The sequence below is a fragment of the Rattus rattus genome, chromosome 2 (genome assembly GCF_011064425.1).
Source record: "Rattus rattus isolate New Zealand chromosome 2, Rrattus_CSIRO_v1, whole genome shotgun sequence".
In the NCBI taxonomy this organism is placed as follows: Eukaryota; Metazoa; Chordata; class Mammalia; order Rodentia; family Muridae; genus Rattus; species Rattus rattus.
The window spans coordinates 85,164,641-85,187,281 of record NC_046155.1 but is presented as its reverse complement, the minus strand read 5'-3'; the positions used below and the strand labels follow the sequence as shown (position 1 = coordinate 85,187,281).

Here is a 22,641-nt window from a genome sequence, read left to right as displayed (position 1 = left end):
TGATTAAGAACATTAGTTTAGAGGCAGGAGTATCATGAGTTTAGGCCAGCCTGGGCTACATAATGAGACCCTATCTTAAACAAACAATAAATTGTGTAAATATATGATTTTTAGCATTATCAGTATTTTTTAAATTACTGAACTATTTTACACTTTCATTTATATTTTTTTTAGACTAAGGCTCTGAATTCAAGTGTATATTTTGGATCTACAGAATGTACCATCTACATGAGCCACATTTTAAGGGCTCTACAATCTCTATGAAAGGTCTATGTAAGTCACAACAATATTACAGTTCCTTCAAATAGGGCAGTAGTCAGCAGTACCTAGCAAGCAGTGTCTTAAAGCAAATGATAAAGAAAAAAGTACTAAATATTTGTATAGTAAATTTTCCAATGAAGAAAAAGAAACAGAGCAAGTAGGCAGTCTTACTCTTGCAAACATGAACTAATAATATGGCAACAATAAGAAAATTAGTTTTCAATTTTTCTTAGATTACTTTTAAATGTATGAGTGTTTTGCCTGCGCGCATGTATGTGTATGTATGTATGTATGTATGTATACACACACACACACACACACACACACACACACACACACACACACACACACACACACACACAGTGTGCATGCCAGATGCCAAGAGAGGTCAAAAGAGAGTGTCATATGAGGTGGGACTAGAGTTGAAGCTACAGTTCAAGGGCTCCAAAGCCTCCATTAGCTTTGTTAGACAGTGAGCAGCCATGTGGATGCTGGAAATTAACATAGGTCCTCGGTAAGAGCAACAAGTGCTCTTAACCACTAAGCTAACTCTGCAGACCCAAATTAAAGTTTTTAAAATTATCTATTTTTATACTTAAAACTTTTATGCTCAACTTTTTTCTATACTTAAAACTTTCATGTTTAACTTTTATCCTACTGCCCCCCAGGACAGGGTTTCTCTGAATAGCTCTGGCTGTCCTAGAACTAGCTCTATATATCAGGCTGGTGCCAAACTCACAGAGCCGTCTTCAGACATATCAGAAGAAGACATCAGATCCAAACACAGATAGCTGTGAGCCATCATGTGGTTGCTGGGAATTAAACTCAGGACCTCTAGAAGAGCAGCCAGTACTCTTAACCCAATGAACCATGTCTCCAGCCCTGAAAGGCTTCAGTCTTACACGAAATTACTATTTTAGGAATAGGAAACTTACCTCACCATTCAAATCTCACTTAAATAAAACACACTATAAACATATCCAGGACACAATTCTAGAAAGAATGTTTACCCAAGCTTGGAAGGAAAAATTAACACCAAAGGGAACTCCCTGCAGAGGAGATCAGAAGTGATCTGAAGGTTCGTATCACTGACAGCTCTCTGTAAGAAAGTACTTTTCTTGCCATAAAAGTAGAAGAAAACATTATAATTAGCCTTGATAGCTAATGCTTTGGGGCCTTAGCTAAAAACCAATTTATTATATTCAGAGAAAAGTCCTGCAGTGACCTTGTTCCCTTAACCAGAAAACTTCCCAAGCGAATGCAGACATTTTAAAAGGATACCTAATGATTTAAAAAAAAAAAAATTGTTGGGGGTTGGGGATTTAGCTCAGTGGTAGAGTGCTTGCCTAGCAAGCACAAGGCCCTGGGTTCAGTCGCCAGCTCCGGAAAAAAAAAAAATTGTTTTATGAGAAGAAAGGATATATTGGCATTGAAAACATTTTATTCCTAGTCAACACAAAACTTACCATCACATGTAAAAGTAACTGGTTGTTGAAACCCTTCAATTTCAATGGAGACCTTCACACTGGCATTTTCCCCACACATGTTTCTTTGCACTGTGACTGGACTTAACAAATAGCCTGGATTTGTACAGTGATCGGTATATGGAAATCTGGTTTTTAATCTGTTCAAAAGAAAGAAGATATTAAATGTTTTTTTAGTTTTTCTAAGCTGCATTTGAGAGCCCTGAACAAGGCTTTACATGCTTTCAGTTACTCAGAGCAGCTCATGAGAATGACAATGAATGAACTCCTGTTAAAACTCCAAACACCAGCATGTGCCTTTTAAATAAAAGGGAACCAAGAAAAAAAGAAGAGATTAACTAGTGCCAGGATATCTTTGGTAACACTGTCAACAAGATCCAGGCATTCGAGAGAGGGCCAGCATCAAATTAGGTTCTCTGCTTTAGATTCTTAGGCTGCACAATGCAAATTAACTGGTCTGTTTTAAATGAATTATTGATGGCAGGGAAAAAATATAACTAACTAAAATTGTGAATAAAGAGGGATAAAAAGTTTCTGTCCTTTCAAAATATTTTTTCTAAGTGAAACTTTTTTCCTATAAACACTGTTTGTGATTATAAGACAATGGGGGAAATGGGTTTTCATAGTGGTACAAGGCCTTACATTAAGTGCTACGAGGGGACTTTAAAAGGGTCACATGCAAATGTATTCATTGGAGCAACACAGTTAGATGTAAATCCATGAATGTAGTATGTGGCTCATCTCCAGACATGACTGGCATTATGGCTATGAGAAGGGAGCCAGTGAGATGGCTCCGTAAATAAGTGCTTGGCACCAAGCCTGAAAATCTGAGTCAGTCCCTGGGACTCACATGGTAGCAGAGAAGCAATTCCTGCCTGCCATCCTCTAACCTTCACATGTTTACAAACATTATAAACTTCACGACAACCCTTAGGAATAAACACATACTTGCCATGACATGTCCACCAACACACAACTCACACTCACCCATTCACACATAAGCACAATGAAAAAATAAACAAATGTAAATAAACGTTTTTAAGATAGGGGGAAATTGAACACTGTTAGCACATGTTGGAAATACTGTCACAGGTTCCAATAACTGACTTTTTCCTGGAGGTTGGTAACAGAATCTAGTCTCCTTACCTAATCAGTGTTTCTTCTCCTTTTTTGCAGTGCTGGGATTGAACCCAAGACCTCATAAATGCTAGGAACCTATACACCATCAGTGAGCTATATATTTAGTCACCATCTGGTTTTCATGAGGCCTTAAATGGAATGCATGCTGGAAATATTGTTTATGTGCTTCTATAACTAGTAAACAATTTGGGGCTTTTGAGATGGCTCAGTAGTTAAGAACACTGGCTATTCTTCCAAAGGACCCAGGTTTAATTCCCAGCACCTACGTGATAACTCACAACTGTTGGTAATTCCAGTCCCAGAGGATCTGGCACCCTCACACAGATAAAATCAACAAGATAGATAAACCCTTAGCCAGACTAACCAGAAGGCACAGAGACAATATCCAAAATAACAAATTTAGAAATGAAAAGGGAGATACCACAACAGAAACTGAGGAAAGTCAAAAAATCATTAGATCCTACTACAAAAGCCTATACTCAACAAAACTGAATGAAATGGACAATTTTCTAGACAGATACTAGGCAACAAAGTCAAATCAGGATCAGATAAACCATCTAAACAGTCCCATAACCTCTAGAGAAATAGAAGCAATCATTAAAAGTCTCCCAACCAAAAAAAAGCCCAGGTCCAGATGGGTTTATAGTGCAGAATTCTACCAGACCTTCAATGAAGACCTAATACCAATATTCTTCACACTATTCCACAAATTGGAGACATAAGGCACACTACCCAACTCGTTCTATGAAGCCACAATTACACTTATACCTAAACCACACAAAGACCCAACAAAGAAAGAACTTCAGAACCGATTTTCCCTTATGAGTATCAATGCAAAAATACTCAATAAAATTCTCACAAACCAAATCCAGGAACACATCAAGACAACCATCCATTATGATCAAGTAGGTTTCATCCCAGGGATTCAGGGATGTTTAATATACGGAAATCCATCAACATAATCCACTATATAAGCAAACTCAAAGATAAAAACCGGGGTTGGGGATTTAGCTCAGTGGTAGAGCTTGCCTAGCAAGTGCAAGGCCCTGTTCAGTCCCCAGCTCCGAAAAAAAAAAAAAAAAAAAAAAAAAAAAGAAATTAGGCAAATAGCACCCTTCACAATAGTCACGAATAACATGAAATACCTCAGTGTGACTCTAACCAAGCTAGTGAAGATCTGTATGACAAGAACATCAAGTCTCTGAAGAAAGAAATTGAAGATCTCAGAAGATGGAAAGATCTCCCATGCTCATGGATTGGCAGAATTAATATAGTAAAAATGGCCATCTTGCCGAAAGCAATCTACAGATTCAATGTAATCCCCATCAAAATTTCAACTCAATTCTTCATAGAGTTAGAGCAATTTGAAAATTCATTTGGAACAACAAAAAAAACCAGGATAGCAAAAACTATTCTCAATAATAAAAGAACTTCTGGGGGAATCACCATCTCTAACCCCCAGCTATATTACAGAGCAATAGTGATAGAACCTGTATGGTATCGGTAGAGACATGCAGGTAGATCAATGGAATAGAATTGAAGACCCAGAAATGAACCCACACATCGATGGTCACTTGATCTTCGACAAAGGAGCTAAAACCATCCAGTGGAAAAAAGGCAGCATTTTCAACAAATGGTGATAATTATACTGGCAGTCAGCAAACTGATTCATTCTTATTGCAGTGTACAAAGCTCAAGTCCAAGTGGATCAAAGACCTCCCCATAAAACCAGATACACTGAAAGTAATAGAAGAGAAAGTGGGGAAGAGTCTTGATCACATGGGCACAGGGGAAAAGTTCCTGAACAGAACACTGATGGCTCACGCTCTAAGATCAAGAATGGATAAATTGGATCTCACAAAATTGCAAAGCTTCTGTAAGGCAGAGGACACTGTCATTAAGACAAAACGACAACCAACAGATTGGGAAAAGATCTTTACCAATCAAGCCTACATCCAAAAAGAGGGCTAATATCCAATATATAAAAAGAACTCAAGAAGTTAGACTCCAAAGAATCAAAAAACCCTATTAAAAAATGGGCTACAGAGCTAAACAAAGAATTCTCAACTGTGAAATACTGATTGGCTGAGAAGTACCTAAAAAAATGTTCAACATCCTTAGTCATCAGGTAAATGCAAATCAAAACAACCCTGATATTCAACCTCACACCAGTCAGAATGGCTAAGATCAAAAACTCAGATAACAGCAGATGACAAGGATGTGGAGAAAGAGAACACTTCTATACTGTTGGCGGGATTGCAAGCTTATACAACCACTCTAGATATCAGTTTGGTATTTCCTTAGAAAATTGGACATAGTACTACCTGAGGACCCAGCTATACCACTCCTGGGCATATACCCAATGCTCCACCATATACAAGGACACATGCTGTTTATAACAGCCTTATTCCTAATAGAAGTTGGAAAGAACCCAGATGTCCTTCAACAGATGAATGGATACAGAAAACATGGTGCATTTACACAATAGAGTACTACTACTCAGCTATGAAATTTTCATGAAATTCTTAGGTAAATGGATAGAACTTGAAAATATCCTGAGTGAGATAACCCAATCACAAAAGAACACACATAATATTCACTCACTAATAAATGGATATTAGCCCAAAAGCTTGGAATACCCAAGATTCATAGACCACATGAAACTCAAGAAGAAGGAAGACCAAAGTGTGGATGTTTCAATCCTTCTTATAAGGGGAAACAAAAAATACTCACAGGAGGAAATAGGAGACAAAGTGTGGAACAGAGACTGAAGGAAAGGCCATCCAGAGACTGCCCCACCTGAGGATCCATCCCATATACAGATGCCAAACCCAGACACTGTTGTGTCCTTGATGACAGGAGCCTGATACAACTGTCTCCTGAGAGGCTTTGCCAGAGCCTTACAAATACAGAGGGGGATTCTTGCAGTCGACCACTGAACGGAAAATGGGTCCCCAGTGGAAGAGTTAGAAAAAGAACTGAAGGAGCTGAAGGGTTTTACAACCCCATAAGAACAACAATATCAATCAACCAGACCCCCCCAGAGCTCCCAGGTACTAAACTACCATCCAAACAAAGAATACACATGCATGGACCCATGGCTCCAGCTGTATATATAGCAAAGGATGGCCTTGTTGGGCAATGGGCAGTCAGAGAAGAGGTCCTTGGTTCTGTCAAGGCTCAGTGCCCCAGTGTAGGGGAATGTTAGGACAGGGAAGCGGGAGGGAGTGGGTGTGTGGGTGAGAGAGCACTCTCATAGAAGCAGGGGGATGGGGAAAGGATAGCGGGTTTCTGGAGTGGAAAGTGGGAAATGGGATAACATTTGAAATGTAAATAAAAAATATCCAATAAAAGAAAAAAAAAACCCTGTTAAGGCAGACTACTTGATATTAAACCTTATTTTTACTATTTGTTAACTACACAAATGCAGTTAAGCTACTGACATTATCTTTTTTCAGAATAATATGACCATATATTTTTCAGGATTGTCATAAGAATATGTAAAGTAATATTATGAAGCAGTTAGTGCCTACTACATAACAAATGCTGTTAATGCTTTATAAAATAAATGAATCAGTCAAAGAATAAATGTGGTTTATACATTGTGGTCTTAGAAGACACACACACACACAGGATCCAATATTAAAAAGATAAAATATGGAACTGGAAGAGATAGCTCAAATAGATAGAGATGGAAAGTTGTTAAAAGTGTATACTGTTCTTGCACAAGACCCAGGTTTGATTCACAATACCTATGCCAGGTGACTCACCATTACCTATAATCCAGCTCCAGGTGAGCCAATGACTCTGGCCCTTATTAGCACCAGCATTCACATGTACATAACCACATACAAACATATATAGGCATATTATGTATATAATGTGTGTATATGTATGTATACATATAAATTTATGTGTTTGTATATGTGTATATGTGGGTTTATATACATATATATATTTACAAAAAAAGTTGAGAAGTGATCAGAGTGCTATAAGCAGAACTGATGTTGGTACTATATCGCAGATGGACACAGTAAGATAAAGATAGTTTCTTTCAAGCTTATCTCTTCATAACACAATAAGTTTATAATTGTGCAATAAGCTAATTACAAAATGCTTATTCTTATTATTGGCATTATCCTGTTTGCAGATTCATGAAAATAATATTGGATCTTTAATTCCAGTACTCAGAAGTCAGAGGTGGGCAGATCTCTCTGAGTTTGAGGCCAGTTTGGTCTATCAAAGGAGTGAGATCCTATCTCAAAAAATTAAATTAAGACACCACTAAATAAACAAACAATTCGAAGTTGAAGTCAATTTTTTAAAAGATTTGGAATGTCTTGTAATTAAGATACTCTTGAGAGGGAGAGGGTATGATCAATATTATTTATATGTATGAAACTGTTGCAATGATACTTTTGACATTCCCTAATAATAAAAAGATCATTACATTGTATAAGTATGAGATCTGAATCACATATAAAGAAAAGGCGGGTATAGAATATAGTTTCTCATTTTGTACTACAGAAACATAGAAGCAATAACCACAAGCCTGGGCTGAAGCTTGATGCTAGAAGGCATGCCTAGTGCTCTAGGTTCAATCTTCATTATTCCAAAACAAGCCTATTATATCAACATTCTTTTAAAAACTTTTCTCTAAAGCACAACTAGTAAATCTAGTAAGTTTTAGCAAGAAAAAGAAACAAATATAATGAAAGGCAATCCTAAGTCAAAGTAGAAGACCTTCACTAGTCCAAGTTTTTAATTTCATTGACAAAAATGGTAACAAAGTCCAGGCCTAAGACAGGCAACTGAGTGGTTAAAACAGACATACTGTAATTTCAAATGTAAGCACACACAACACCCTAATAGATTAATGCTGACTTCACAGCTTAATCAAAATGATCGCATGAATATTTTTAGAAGACTTTTAAAAAAACACAAACTGGGTACTATGGATGTAGTTCAGCAGCTGTGTGCTTGGTTCAATCCCCTGAAGGGTGAGTCATTGTAGAAAATTATAAGTGAAGCTAGCTTGGGCTACAAAGCCAGTTTTAATAACAAAAGGAGAGTGGGGAAAAAGAGCCAAGAACCTTAGTATTAGTGGTACAGTGCTTGTCTGACATATGTGAGGGTGTGTGTGTGTGTGTGTGTGTGTGTGTGTGTGTGTGTGTGTGTGTGTGTGTTTAAAGTCCACTGGGGTTGTGAGAAAACTGCTGGAAGAAAGCAGTCACTTTTGAGGAACTCGGCATATGCGCTAGTCTCCATGTTTCCAGAGCAAAAAAAAAAAAAAAAAAAATCCTAGAACATAGCTTCAGAAAAGTCTAGTTCTTATTATTGTGATAATTGCTGTATCCATACTATGTATTACTGGGTATCTGAGAATTAGAACTCATTTTCTATTTGGTTCATCTAGAGTTATATATTATATAAGCCACTCTGAGCATAAATATGTACATATATAAATGAATACAGCATTCTCCTTATTCAGTTCTAGTTACTGTCCTGTCAATTATGATCTGAAAATACTTCTAGTAAGCAAAAAGAAAAATCTGTGATCCAATAAAGGAAGGGAAAAAAGTTATGTGCTCAGGATGTCAAGATTGATGGTAAATTATTCCATAATATAAAAATTACTATTTTTTAACTTAAAAAATTTATCTGAGGGAGCTGGAGAGTTGGCTCACAGTGATTAAAAGCACTTTTCTTGCAGATGATCAGGTTCAATTCCTAGCACCCATATAGCAGACAGTTCACAACTGTGTAACTCCAATCACACCTCTTCTGGCACAGGGTATGCACATGGTATACTCACATGCAGGCAAAACACTCATACACATAAAATAATAATGGAAATTTAAAAATTTATTTATTGTTTTTAATTTATGTAGGAAAGGGGTATATAGGTGGAGGCCAGAAAACAACCAGAGGGAATAGATTCCAGGGATCAAATTTGTATCATCAATTTGGTAGCAAGCACTTTACCTACTAAGCCACCTGAGTGACCCCTATAAACTTATTTTTCTTTTCAAACACATATTTTCTACAAAGAGTTTACACCAGTATTTGTTTTCAGACATCCACTGAAGAGTTGTGGAATGCAGCTGTCCTAGCCAAGAAGGACTACTGTAACCACTTAGTTAAAGCTGGGAGGTTTGTGAAAACAGCTCTACAACTCAAAAGGCAGATCATAAAGAATTTAATCTTCCGACTTGCAAAGCTTAAATGTAGTACTTAGTAAAAAATAATATGAGGGAAATCATATAGCACTTGTTTGGGAAAAGAAGAAACTATGTAAGAAATTTAACAGATTATTTCCATTAAGGTAAAGATTACTCCTAAATCAATTATGGCACACATACTCAAAAATGATCTGAGGCCCCATGGCCTGCTTAAAAAGGAGATCTTTTTACAGAAGACAGCTCTAGATTCAGAATGATCCCATAGTGGTAACTGCTTTCCCTGCATGAGAGAACAGATTTTGTCCCCTCAGCCTTGAAGTTTGCTACTTCAGTGTTTTGCATAGCTTTTCTCTGTCTGGCTAAGAATCATTTTTCTTCTCTGCTAACAAAAGCATCAGAATATAGAGTCAATTGCCATACTCCCTTTCTTAAGAAGTCCCATTAGCAATACGAGAAAATAAAGTTAAACCACATGGAGGTTGAACATGGTAAAAAAAAGGAAAGAAAGGAAAGAGAAAGACAAAGTCTGAAGGGAGGGGTAAATTGTAAATTTGATCCATCATGTTAGCAGTTCTATAAGACCTATTAACTCTTGAGAAATACAGGCAAAGGATCCAAGTTCAAGTTCATATTTCATTATATATCAGATATATTCAACAGATTAAATATATCTGATATCTATTCATATATATAAATAAACCAATTTCAATTTTTAAATTTTTTAATAAAAATTTGAATTTAAAAATTTAAAAAAAAATGAATTCAAAGCAGTAGCGGTGGTATATATATGCTACCCCAGCACTAGGAAAGCTGAGGCAGATGGACTATCTTGAGTAAAAGGACAGTATAGCCTACATAGTATGCCAGCCTAGCAGGGCCTATAGAGTTTCGTAGAACAGAGATGGCAAGATAGTATAGCAGGTAAGTGTTTGATGCACAAACTTGACAACTTGAGTTTGTTCCCCAGATCCCACAGAGAAATGTAACACACACCTACAATCATGTAACAAACACACATATAACCAGAGGCAAAGATGTGGCCCTGTACTGACAGCAGAGAAAACTTTGTTAAGGTATTTCTTTGAACTCAGTTTTTCCATCTGTAAAGCATATGGTACAAGGCCTGAAAATAAAGCTCTTAGTTGGTAGAGTGCCTGCCTAACATGCCTGAGGGACTGGATTCCATCCCCAGTACTGCAGAAAACTGGATGTGGTAGTTCATTACTGTAATCCTAGTCCTTGGTGGAAGCAGGAACATCAAAAGTTCAACATCTTCAGTTACAGACCTGGGCTAGAGACCCCACCTCTCAAACAATAACAACAAAACAAAAAATAATACTGTCCAATACATACAAGAGTGAGAAAATATTTAAAAGCTGTATTTTTAAATAAATGGGATAGCATTCTGAATGCTAGATAGTTTGTGAGAAATTAGGCATGGTTATGTATGCTGATAAACCTAGAACTCAGGAGACTGAGGCAGAAGACTGAGAGTTTGAGACTAGCCTGGGCTACAAAGTGAAACAGTGTCTCCTAAGACAAAACACATACACACACATATATGTATATGCATATGCATATACATACATATATATATATAATATATTATATATATACACACATACATACACCTATTTTTTTTTTTTGAGAAGATGAAAGTTTGCCTAAAAACAAAACGAGACATTTTCTAGGGATCAGAAATTCACTCCTGGCTTCATTTTTTTCCTTAAATATTTAGAAGCCTGACAAATAAAGATCTAGATTCATCTGTGGCTTGTGGTTATGTGCCAATTAACTGTTTGCTTCAAAATTTTAGCCACATGAAGGAAATAATTTTTTTAAAAAGTTAAAAATTTTTAGGATTGGCATTAAGTAGCAACTTTTGATTTTTGTTTTGTTGTTTTGTTTTGAGACAAGGTTTCACTGTGTAGCCTTGGCTGGCCTAGACCTCAGAGATATGCTGCCTCTACCTTACTCATCTCTGAAGTTGTTTGTTTTAACTTAAAGAATCTGTAAATTTATAAAGAAAAATTCCTTACTTCATAATGGATTGACAAAAAGCTGCCACCTCCTCATTCTGTACTTCAAATTCTTGTAGAAGAGAACTTCCAGTTGCCAAACTACTGGTCCCATTTGGGTCTTTCTGTAATCAAAAAAGTGGTTTTATTTTAAAAGTCAAAGATCTCCAAAATGCTGCCTAGCCAGTTTTTATGAAGCTATACAAAATTAGAGAGATAAGATGAATCATTTAAGTAGGAAGTTTCCTATTAGCTTTAACACAGCATCTTATACTGTAACTCAGGCAGTTCTCTGACTCTCAGTGATCCAACTGTCTTAGTTTCACACACATGGGAATTATAAGCATGAACTATTATTACAACTGGCTAAAAATACCTAATTTTCAGCATACACCTTGGCATACAGTTGAGGCAGGAAGATCTCCAAATCAAGGCCAGCCTGTATGTAATCAAGAAACCATCTCAGAAAGAAAAAAAACCAAACAAACAAAAACACAAGAAAAAGGGGAATTCTATCCTGGTAAAGCACCAACTAAGCCTGGTTTTAACTCTTTGTTTTTAATTGATAAAAATTAAAAACATGCTACACTGATCAGCTAGAACAGTAAAGACCTTAAAGACCTTTCTATTCTAAATATTTGGATAAGCTAGCAGCTGAATAAAATTAAAAGGCTGTCATCTGTTTTAAGAAAAGGAAGAGACCAAACTCATTTGGAATTTATAAACCACTATGTCTATATAATCTACTCAAGCTTTAAGTTCCAAGAGAACTGGCATCTTATGTAGAGAATGATTTTTAGAAAAATGTATTACTGGACTGGAGAGATGGCTCAGTGGTAAAGAGCACTGACAGCTCTTCCAGAGGTCCTGAGTTCAAATCCCAGCAACCACATAGTGGCTCACAACCATCAGTAATGAGATTTGATGCCCTCTTCTGGTGTGTCTGAAAACAGCTACAGTGTACTTATATATAATAAATAAATCAATCTTTTAAAAAAAATGTATTGTTTTTCTATGTTAATAAGCATACGCGAAAATCCTAACAATCTTTTATAAGTTATATTTGGCCAGACTATGTTTGCAGTATTTGTGGAGATCAATTTACCACCCAATAACAGCCAAATAGTAGAGTTCACTTAGAGGTATTTTAACATACAACATAGAAATATTTATTTTAGTACAAATTTCAAATACAAATTTTCTTTAAAATTAGGAATAGTTTCAACCCAAATGAAGTGAATAAAGAGCCAAAGTTTTATCTCAGTGGCAGAGACATGGCATAGATCCTGGGTTCAAGATTCCATATGGCAATAAGTAAATGAAAAATAAAAAATAAGTGGGAACAGAAAGATAGCTCAGCAAGTAAAGGTACTTGCTGCCAAGCAAAGAAGCCTGAGTTTAATGTCACATGACGGAAAGAGATAACTGATTTTTGAAAACTGTCTACTGACTTTTGTGTATTCACACACACACATACTCTCTCTCTCTCTCTCTCTCTCTCTCTCTCTCTCTCTAGATAAATAAATAAATAAATGTAAAAACAAACAGCATATAAACTTTAAAAATCAATTTATTTCGATAATCTTGGTGCCTACAAAGATACTTCAGTAAAAAATTTAAGGGCAACATGAAGAAAACTAACTAAAACAAAAATAGATCCTTACGATAAAAATTCCTAACTCAGCTAGGCATGGTGGTTCTCAACTGGCAGGAGAATCTGGAATTCCAGGCCAGCCTGGGTTCTACAGAGACCCTATCACAAAAGACAAAAATAGCACACCAAAGCAAACCTAACAGTTAAATGTCCATCCTCATTTCATACTCTTCAATGCTTAGAAGTTGTTTTTCTTTCTGTTTTGTGATGAACATGCTTCAGAGTATTTACTCCCTTGAAGACTGCTGAATAATGGAACCATATTAAAGAATGTAGTAGACCTCTCAGTTAACCAGGAGACAAAAGTTCTTCTAAGGGCCAATGGCCTCACAGCAGCTTTGTACGCAGTCTCACCAGTTCAATACTGTGAACTGAGATCTACTCCTGGAATTGCAGTTTCATTAAAAGAGGATACTTGTATAGGATATTCAGTATTTTCCATAAAACCTGTTATATTGTTAAAGGTCTCTTTTAAATTGTAAGAAAAGTTTGTTCAGGATTGCTATTAAATAATAACATGCTAGGAAAGCTGAACTAGTATAACTTCCTGCTGTATCCATACCAATCTGAATTATCAATAACATATTAGTATTATAGAAATAAGCACTGTAACAAACAGACTTTAGTTCTCTAAACAATGAGATCTAACCACCGCTGTTCCACATGGTTCAGTAGGTAAAATGCTGCCTTTCCTAAACTGATGGTCCATATTTGATCTTCAGTACCCAGGTAAAAGCAAATAGCACTCATTTCTGTAATCATTGCAGAAATGGGAAGAAGATGAGAAGTGGAAACTGAGAATCCTTGAGAGGTTTCACAGCTACCTAGCCTGGTGTAGAGAGCAGTGAAACCCTGTCTCAAACAAAGTTGAAGGTGAGAAATGACACAAAGCTGTCTGCTGACCTCCACATGTGTACCATGACACACAAAATTATAATACATTAAAGTCGAATTTTTAAAAATACAATTTAAAAATTTTTTTTAAAAGTACAAACAGGCACTGTCTATTCCAATCTTACTTGTCTGACCTTTCTACTGAGTTCTATGCTGCAATTAGCTTTAATTGTATCCTGTTCATCCAAAACACAATGGGGCTTACCCTTGTTCTGAATTTTCTCTTTGCCTAAAAAACATCTTCCTCTTTGCCTACCCTTATGCCACGTTAAAAATAACAAAATAAGAACCTTACCAAGTTTTAAAGAACACCTTATTTTTTGAGACAGAATCTTTTACTGAACTTGGAGTCTACTGTTTACACTGCTAATTGGTATTATAGAAATGAGTTCTAGAACAAACAGCCTTCAATGAGATATGTCTGACACTTGTTCCAGATGCCACCCCAACTCCCTGAGCCTGATGATTCATATTAGAGTTCTCAGCACCTGTGTAAGAGCAGTAGCACCCATTTCTGTAATCTCTGCCAGAAAGCTGCCTATCTCCTCCAACCCGCATGGGGGTTACAAACCAGCTTTTTATATGGGTGATCTGAACTCAGGCCTTCATGCTTGCAGATCAAGAATTTTCTATTGAGCTATTTTCCTACCTCTACTCCACCACCTCTAAGTACTTAGTTTGAATCAAAACCTGTACCATCACATCCTGTTTTGAGTCTTGGTGTAAAATGACTGAGAACAAGCACCAAACTAAATTTTGTATTTTTACAGAACTTCACATCCAGCTAAAAAGGTACACAACCATCAATCAGTTCAACTAGTTGAATATTTTGCTCCCTCTAAAAACACACCACAAAACAACAAAACATTTAAATAATTTAAGAAACTATGCTTTTTTTTTTCAACAATCCCGTAAGGAGTAACACCAACTTCCATTAATATTTAATTCTCTAAAATAAGCTTTTTAAGTTTTTAGTATTACTTTAAAAATAACTTGCAACAAATACTGACATGTATCCTATCAGACTTCTCTGTATAAAATCCACAAGCATTTGTTTATTAAGTAGCTTCAATAAATTGGTACTATTATTATTATTTGTTTTACAGATGGGGATATGGAAGACTTTACTCATACTCAACAGCTTTCCTGAAAGGGGGTGGAGGATCACTTGGTGGTGGGGTTCGAGGAGGTGTGTGTCACTTGGTAGATAGAGGCAGAAGGATCAGAGGTTCATGTCTAGCCTCAGCTGCACAGAAGTCTGAGGATAGCCTGAAAACTGTATCAAAAAAAAACAAACAAACAAAAAAACAAAAATAAAATAGGACCCTCCCCCAACCCCCAGCAAAAACAAGCCAGGGAAAACTAGAAAACAACATTGTGGCCTTTGTGGAGGTAATGACATGAAACCTGCCCTGTTGAATAGATGCCCAGTCTCCTCAACGGAATGTTTAGACTTTTTAATTAAAAAGTGGTTATTTTTCATGATACCTTTTATTAAAGAGGTCCTTCTTTTTTTTTTAATTTTTTTTTTATTAACTTTCAGTATTTCTTATTTACATTTCGGTGTTAGTCCCTTTCCGGTTTCGGGCAAACATCCCCTAACCCTCCCCTCCCTTCTTTATGGGTGTTCCCTCTCCATCCTCCCCCATTGCCGCCCTCCCCCAACAATCTAGTTCACTGGGGTTCAGTCTTAGCAGGACCCAGGGCTTCCCCCTTACACTGGTGATCGTACTAGGATATTCATTGCTACCTATGAGGTCAGAGTCCAGGGTCAGTCCATGTAGAGTCTTTAGGTAGTGACTTAGTCCCTGGAAGCTCTGGTTGCTTGGTATTGTTGTACATATGGGGTCTCGAGCCCCTTCAAGCTCTTCCAGTTCTTTCTCTGATTCCTTCAACGCGGGTCCTATTCTCAGTTCAGTGGTTTGCTGCTGGCATTCGCCTCTGTATTTGCTGTATTCTGGCTGTGTCTCTCAGGAGCGATCTACATCCGGCTCCAGTCGGCCTGCACTTCTTTGCTTCATCCACCTTGTCTAATTGGGTGGCTGTATATGTATGGGCCACATGTGGGGCAGGCTCTGAATGGGTGTTCCTTCTGTGTCTGTTTTAATCTTTGCCTCTCTATTCCCTGCCAAGGATATTCTTGTTCCCCTTTTAAAGAAGGAGTGAAGCATTCACATTTTGATCATCCGTCTTGAGTTTCATTTGTTCTAGGCATCTAGGGTAATTCAAGCATTTGGGCTAATAGCCACTTATCAATGAGTGCATACCTATGTGTGTTTTTTTGTGATTGGGTTACCTCACTCAGGGTGATATTTTCCAGTTCCAACCATTTGCCTACGAATTTCATAAAGTCATTGTTTTTGATAGCTGAGTAATATTCCATTGTGTAGATGTACCACATTTTCTGTATCCATTCCTCTGTTGAAGGGCATCTGGGTTCTTTCCAGCTTCTGGCTATTATAAATAAGGCTGCGATGAACATAGTGGAGCATGTGTCTTTTTTATATGTTGGGGCATCTTTTGGGTATATGCCCAAGAAAGGTATAGCTGGATCCTCAGGCAGTTCAATGTCCAATTTTCTGAGGAACCTCCAGACTGATTTCCAGAATGGTTGTACCGGTCTGCAATCCCACCAACAATGGAGGAGTGTTCCTCTTTCTCCACATCCTCGCCAGCATTTGCTGTCACCTGAGTTTTTGATCTTAGCCATTCTCACTGGTGTGAGGTGAAATCTTAGGGTTGTTTTGATTTGCATTTCCCTGATGACTAAAGATGTTGAACATTTCTTTAGGTGTTTCTCAGCCATTCAGCATTCCTCAGCTGTTAATTTTTTGTTTAGCTCTGAACCCCATTTTTTAATAGGGTTATTTGTCTCCCTACGGTCTAACTTCTTGAGTTCTTTGTATATTTTGGATATAAGGCCTCTATCTGTTGTAGGATTGGTAAAGATCTTTTCCCAATCTGTTGGTTGCCGTTTTGTCCTAACCACGGTCCTTCCTTTTTTAAAGTCACTGAATTTCAATTGACTAGACAGAAACAATTTGAAGATATAATATAATTAAGGAAGTTTCAAGTATACAATGGGTTTAAAAAATATAAAGTTGTCTATGCTACCTCAGATGCTAATGTCAACTTTGTCTTCATTTTGTAGTAGTGTCTCACTATTTAGTTTAGGCTTGCCTTAATCTTATAATCCTCCTTTTCCTCAGTTTCACAAGTGTTGGGATTGTAGGCTTGTGCCACCACATGCATTTATTAGAGTCCTTCCCTTTCTCTGAAACAACACATTCTTATACCTATGCTTTTGAGCCATGTCCTATTACCTAAGTGCCAGACCAACAACCAAAAACATCAACTAGCCACGTCTCCATAAATCATGAAGACTTTTCTTTTGTGGCACTCAAGACTTCCTGTTTGTTATTTCATTTTTTCATCTATCAGCCCCTTCTTCTGGATCAAGTTCTTTAGACGTCATGTCTGAAAATTACTAATACTTATTAACACACTGTATATCCTAAATCTTTTTCATATTTATTTGTTTTATATGCATGAGTATTTTGTTCACATGTATGTCTCTGTACCACATGCAAGTCTGGTACCCATAGAGGTCAGCAAAAACCATCAGAACCTCTGGAACTGGAATTATAGGTGGCTGTAAGCCTTCATGTGGGTGCTGGTGTGGGTGCCAGGTTCTCTGTAAGAACAAGTACTCTTAACCACTGAGCCATTTCTCTCCCTCATTCATTTTCTTTTAGTAAACAAAAAAGACAGGATAATCTATAAAATAACTAATGCCATCAGCAAATACACAGAATTTAAAAAAATAATGACTGTAGGGGAAGGTACTGAGTTTTCTAGTAAAATTGTTTGAAATTCCAAGTAAATGTTTAGGTTACCACCCAAATATTTTCTAGAAATGGCATATTCTAGAAATTCCAAGAGATTAAAAATGGGCACCAATTCTCTACAGGATCTCTCTTCCCTTCCTCCCTAATTACTGTTGATCCATTATAATCATTTTAATAGCAACACCTCAACCAAAGGGAATTTGGGTTAACTAATCTCTATCAATAGACAGCAGCCTTTATGAAGGTAAGGGACACACCCCTTCCCTATTTAGAGGAAAAGACTGGGTAAAAGGAATTATCTCATGCCTGTACAAGACCAAGAAATCCCCAGTCTGCAGGTGGTAAGCCAGAGGCACAAGATGAGTCTGGCAGATTTAAAACCCACGAAGAACTAATGTATCATCAAGTTTGAATTTAAAGGCAAGAGGGTGATGTGCCTACCCACATGTTTGTATGTGTGCATGGAAATCAATTTTCCAGCTTTAAAGTACTCAGACAGAATTTCCAAATTGGAAGGTGTGGTGGTTTGAATAAGAGTGACCCCTATAGGATCATCAATTTGAATAGATAGTAGTACTATATAGAGGGTGGTACTATAAGAGAGATTAGAAGGTGTGACCTTTTTCGTAGTAAGAATGGCCTTGTTGGAGGAAGTGTATCACTGGGGTAGGCTTTGAGGTTTCAAAATTCCCACCCGGGCCCAGCATCTTTCTTTTTTTCTAGACTGCAGATCAGGAAGTAGCTCTCAGCTACTGTTCCAGTGCCTTGTGTGCTGCTATGCTCCTGTCATGATGATAATGGACTAAACCTCTGAAACTGTAAGCCAGCCCCCAATTAAATGGCCTTGGTCATGGTGTCTCCCCACAGTAATAGAACACTTCGACAGGTGGTTAGTCTTTGTGTCCTTAACTGGTTGGGAAAAAAGTAGACAATCTTCTTTACCTAGTTTACCAATTCAAGAATTAGCTTCACCCAGAAATACTCTAATAGACATTATCAGAATAATATTTGCTCAAATGTCTGAGCAAAGCCTAATCTATAAGATAAAACAGAAATGGGAGAGAGAATACTTCAACTAGATATCATATGCTAACAAAAAAAACCCTCCCAGTACCAGAAGAAATAGGTTACATCTGACATTGGTCAAAGGAGGCCCAGAAGTCCACCTCCTCCTGCAGACACCATTGGCAGTGCTATTAGTTACCTTCCACAACCTACTGCTAAAGACACCACATACTTACATCATAGAACATGAAAAAATGGAGCTGGTACTCAACCGGAAGTTTCACCCCTACCGACTAGTGTTCACAGTCCTAGACGGTGATATACACACTACAAGAGGAGAAAAGTAAACGTTAATTGCTCTCATCTGTGAGCTACAATAGTGACTAGCCTGCAAGATATGCCTACTAATGCCATAGTGGTATAAATGCTAAGGAAGTAACCAACCACTTTTTTTTTTTTTTAAATTGGATTTAAGGCCTCTTCTGGTATAGAACCTCTACCAGACAGTATAAATATGGCCTAGGGTCTAAGACTAGATAGGTCACAGACCCTATAGGAAAACTTACCATCTTTATTCTGCTAAACAAACACAGCAATAAAACAACTTTGATGATATTTTGATCATAGATGTGCACTTTGATTAGCCTTCCACAGAGAAGCTTCTTGCATTAGATGGTAATTAACACAGAGACCTACAACTGGACAATGTGCAGAGAGTAAGAGACTACGGAGTCTCTCTAGTCTTGGCCCTAGATGGGATTATATTTAGAACAAATATTTTTCAGTATATTCTGATCTAAACAAACAAACAAACAAAAAACCAAAAACACTGCATGGGTTGGGCCCAGTGGCACACACCTTTAATCTCAGCACTCCTAGCACTTTACAGAGACAGAAGAAAGTAGAGCTCTGTGAGTTCAAGGCAATCATAGTCTATACAAAAAGTTCTTGGCCAGACAGAATTACACAGAGAGACCCTGCCTCTAGACCTAGTGGCCTATACCTGTAATCTTAGTGCTGGGAAGTAAGACTAATGAGACTATAGGAGGAGGACTGTACAAGTCAGCCCAGGGTATATAATAAGGAAACCACCCAGTATTGGCTACAGAGTGAGACCTTGTCTTGGAAAAAAATATTGCATGGGAAAGCTTCATGCCAATACAAGTTTTAAAGTTCCTTATACATTACTCAGAAATTAAATGGGATAAAAACAATTTTGTAAAAAAAAAAAAAATCGGGCTGTAGAGATGGCTCAGCAGTTAAGAGCACTCACTGCTCTTCCAGAGGTCCTGAGTTCAATTCCCAGCAACCACATGGTGGCTCACAACCATCTGTAATGAGATCTGATGCCCTCTTCTAGTGTGTCTGAAGACAGCTACAGTGTACTCATATACATTAAATAAATACTTTAAAAAAAATTTATAGGAAATGTATTCTAAATATATTACTCTTCAGAACTAAACAAATGCATTGCTTCCTTTACAATAAGAGTATTTTGAATCTTCTGTAAAATTAATGAGAAAAAGGGGGGAGGAGAGGTAAAAAAAAATGGTTGAAACTGGCATAGTGATATATGTCTATAATTCCAGCATTTGGGAGGTAGAGGGAGGAAGTCAGGAGTTAAAGGCCAGCCTTAGCTACACAATGAGTTCAAGGGTACAAGAGACCTTGCCTCGATAAATAAAAAAAATAAAATGAAATTGATGTTGGACATTCTGCCAATAATATATAAAGTTAGGTTGTTAATAAACTTTTAGAAACATCAAGTGTCCACATTTATAAAAGCACATTGCTGTTTTTAAAATAGGATGTTAGGGATTGGGGATTTAGCTCAGTGGTAGAGCGCTTGCCTAGCAAGCACAAGGCCCTGGGTTCGGTCCCTAGCTCCGAAAAAAAGAAAAAAAAAAAAAAAAAAAAAAAAAAAAAAAATAAAAAAAAAAAAAAAAAATAGGACGTTGCTATACTACAGTACAGGCTAACCTTACACTCACTATATAGCCTAGGCTGGCCTCAGACATTGTCTTGATCTTCTTTCCTTAGTGTTCCAAGTGCTAGGATTTGAATTTATTTTAACTATTATCATTTTTATTTTAAGTATATATTTTTTTTATTTGCATACTTAATGCTTGGTACCTGAGGAGGCCAGAAGAGGGAATCAAATGCCCTAAAAAGTAAAAGTTCTATTAGCTAAAAGTTCTATTGCTTTGAAGAGAGACCATGACAACAGTAGCTCTTATAAAGGAAAATATTTAACTACGGCTAGCTTACAGTTCCAGAGGTTTAGTCTATTATCATAATGATGGGAAACATGGCAGTAAACAGATAAACAGTGTTGGAGAAGGAGCTGAGAGATTACATCTTGATCCACAAGTAGCAGGAGACTATGTGCCACACTGGGTGTAGCTTGAGCATATAAGACCTCAAAGCCCACCTCAATAGCAACACACTTCCAATAAGACCATACCTCCTAATAGTGCCACTCCCTATGGCCAACCATTCAAAACATATGAGTTACAGATAGTTGTCAGTTGCCACATAGATGCTGGGAACCAAACCAGGTCCTCTGAAAGACAATAACCTCTTAACCTTGACGCCATCTCTCTAGCCTCAAATATTTTAAATGTGTGCTATCATACCCAATTTTCAAAACCACTTTTATGAATGTCATCTAATCTCACCACTAAAATCTCTGAAATCTGTTTAAACTAGCTAAAATAGTTATTGACCACCACATCTGATTTAAGCTTAAAACATCTTTTAAAGCTGTTCCTTTTCCTGGTTTTGGTCACACAACAAAAACTGTATTTAAGTACTTAGATTATTATTAACCAAACAAAAGACACTAAAAGGAAACAGGAAGTAAGCCTGCTGAGTGAGAAGAAAAATATCCTTTAGAGTGGGGCTTTTAAACACACAGAATTTCTAACAGGAAATGAACACATAAATACACACAGTAATTATAGAGAATAGGTATTTGCAATGCTGTTTCCCAACAGAAAGCATAAGCTTCAGGGAAATACTGATAAGTAGGGAGAGACTGATTGGTATGTGAGCACATTAAAGTCCCATTCCAATGACTTCCAAAATCAGACCATTATTGATATTCTCTTTATCTTTTGGGCTACATAAACCAAACTTTCTTTTCTTATTATAGTGCATGTGTATGATGTCAGTGTGTGGATGGGCATGTGTGTGCACATGAATATCACTGTGCAAGTGTGGAGGTCAGGTACAACACTATGGGGTCAGTTCTCTCCTTCCATCTCTACACAGGTTCTGGGAATTAAATTCATGTTGTATAAGTAAAATCATCATGAGATTTCACAAACTGTATAAGATCTTGACACCTGGAAAAAGATTGGGGGCTGGAGAAATGGATCAGCGGTTAAGAGCACTGACTGGTTTTCCAGAGGTCCTGAGTTCAATTCCTAGCAACCACACAGTGGCTCACAACCATCTATAATGGAATCCAATGCCCTCTTCTGGTGTGTCTGAAGACACTGACAGTGTACTCACATATTTAAAATAAATAAATCTTAAAAAAAAAGAAAAGAAGAAGATTGAGGCTAGCCTGAGCTACATATCAAGGCCTTATCTCAAAAAAAGTAGTAAGGGATAGGTGAGATAACTGAGAAGGTGATGGTGCTCACTGCCAAGCTAACCACCTGAGTTAGATGCATGGGATTCATATAGAAGGAGAATGGACTCCAATAGAAACTCATGCACACATATGCACAAATAGTAAATTTAAATTTAAAACTTTAAGGAACTAGGCTTGAAACCTTAATATAAAAATGTTTTTGTACATCAAACTTAGATTGACTGCTCCTAATAACTATGTTTGCAACCCAAGTGTCACTATTATGAAATAGCTATAGATTCCTTGTAAATAATTAGATGTTGAACTTTCCTACTTGAATTTTTTTCCCCATCTGACTTGTTCTACTTTTTTGGGATACTGAGCTGTAAAACTAAGTTACTACACTGAACTTTCGATTTACAGGAGAAAAAAAGTAGAAGTTGCTTGATTTTGGGATTTTTCTATAAAATATAACTTTCAGCAGTAAACACTTGTCTTGATACAAATCTAGCACAAACTATTTTATCCTAACATACACAAAGGAAAACTTAAAATATTTAATAGGATTGAAAATT

The 22,641-nt window shown here is 37.0% G+C and overlaps 1 protein-coding gene across 2 annotated transcripts in view; it reads right to left on the bottom strand.

The window, feature by feature from the left end:
* Nucleotides 1–22,641, bottom strand: part of Pik3c2a (phosphatidylinositol-4-phosphate 3-kinase catalytic subunit type 2 alpha) — a 106,632-nt gene that overhangs the window by 54,304 nt on the left and 29,687 nt on the right. For both annotated transcript variants that reach the window (XM_032892828.1, XM_032892829.1), the window contains exons 4-5: nucleotides 11,107–11,210; nucleotides 1,728–1,885 (exon numbers count right to left, since the gene is read on the bottom strand). In XM_032892828.1, the coding sequence (XP_032748719.1) occupies nucleotides 1,728–1,885; nucleotides 11,107–11,210 (262 nt within the window). The remainder of the gene's footprint in view (nucleotides 1–1,727; nucleotides 1,886–11,106; nucleotides 11,211–22,641) is intronic.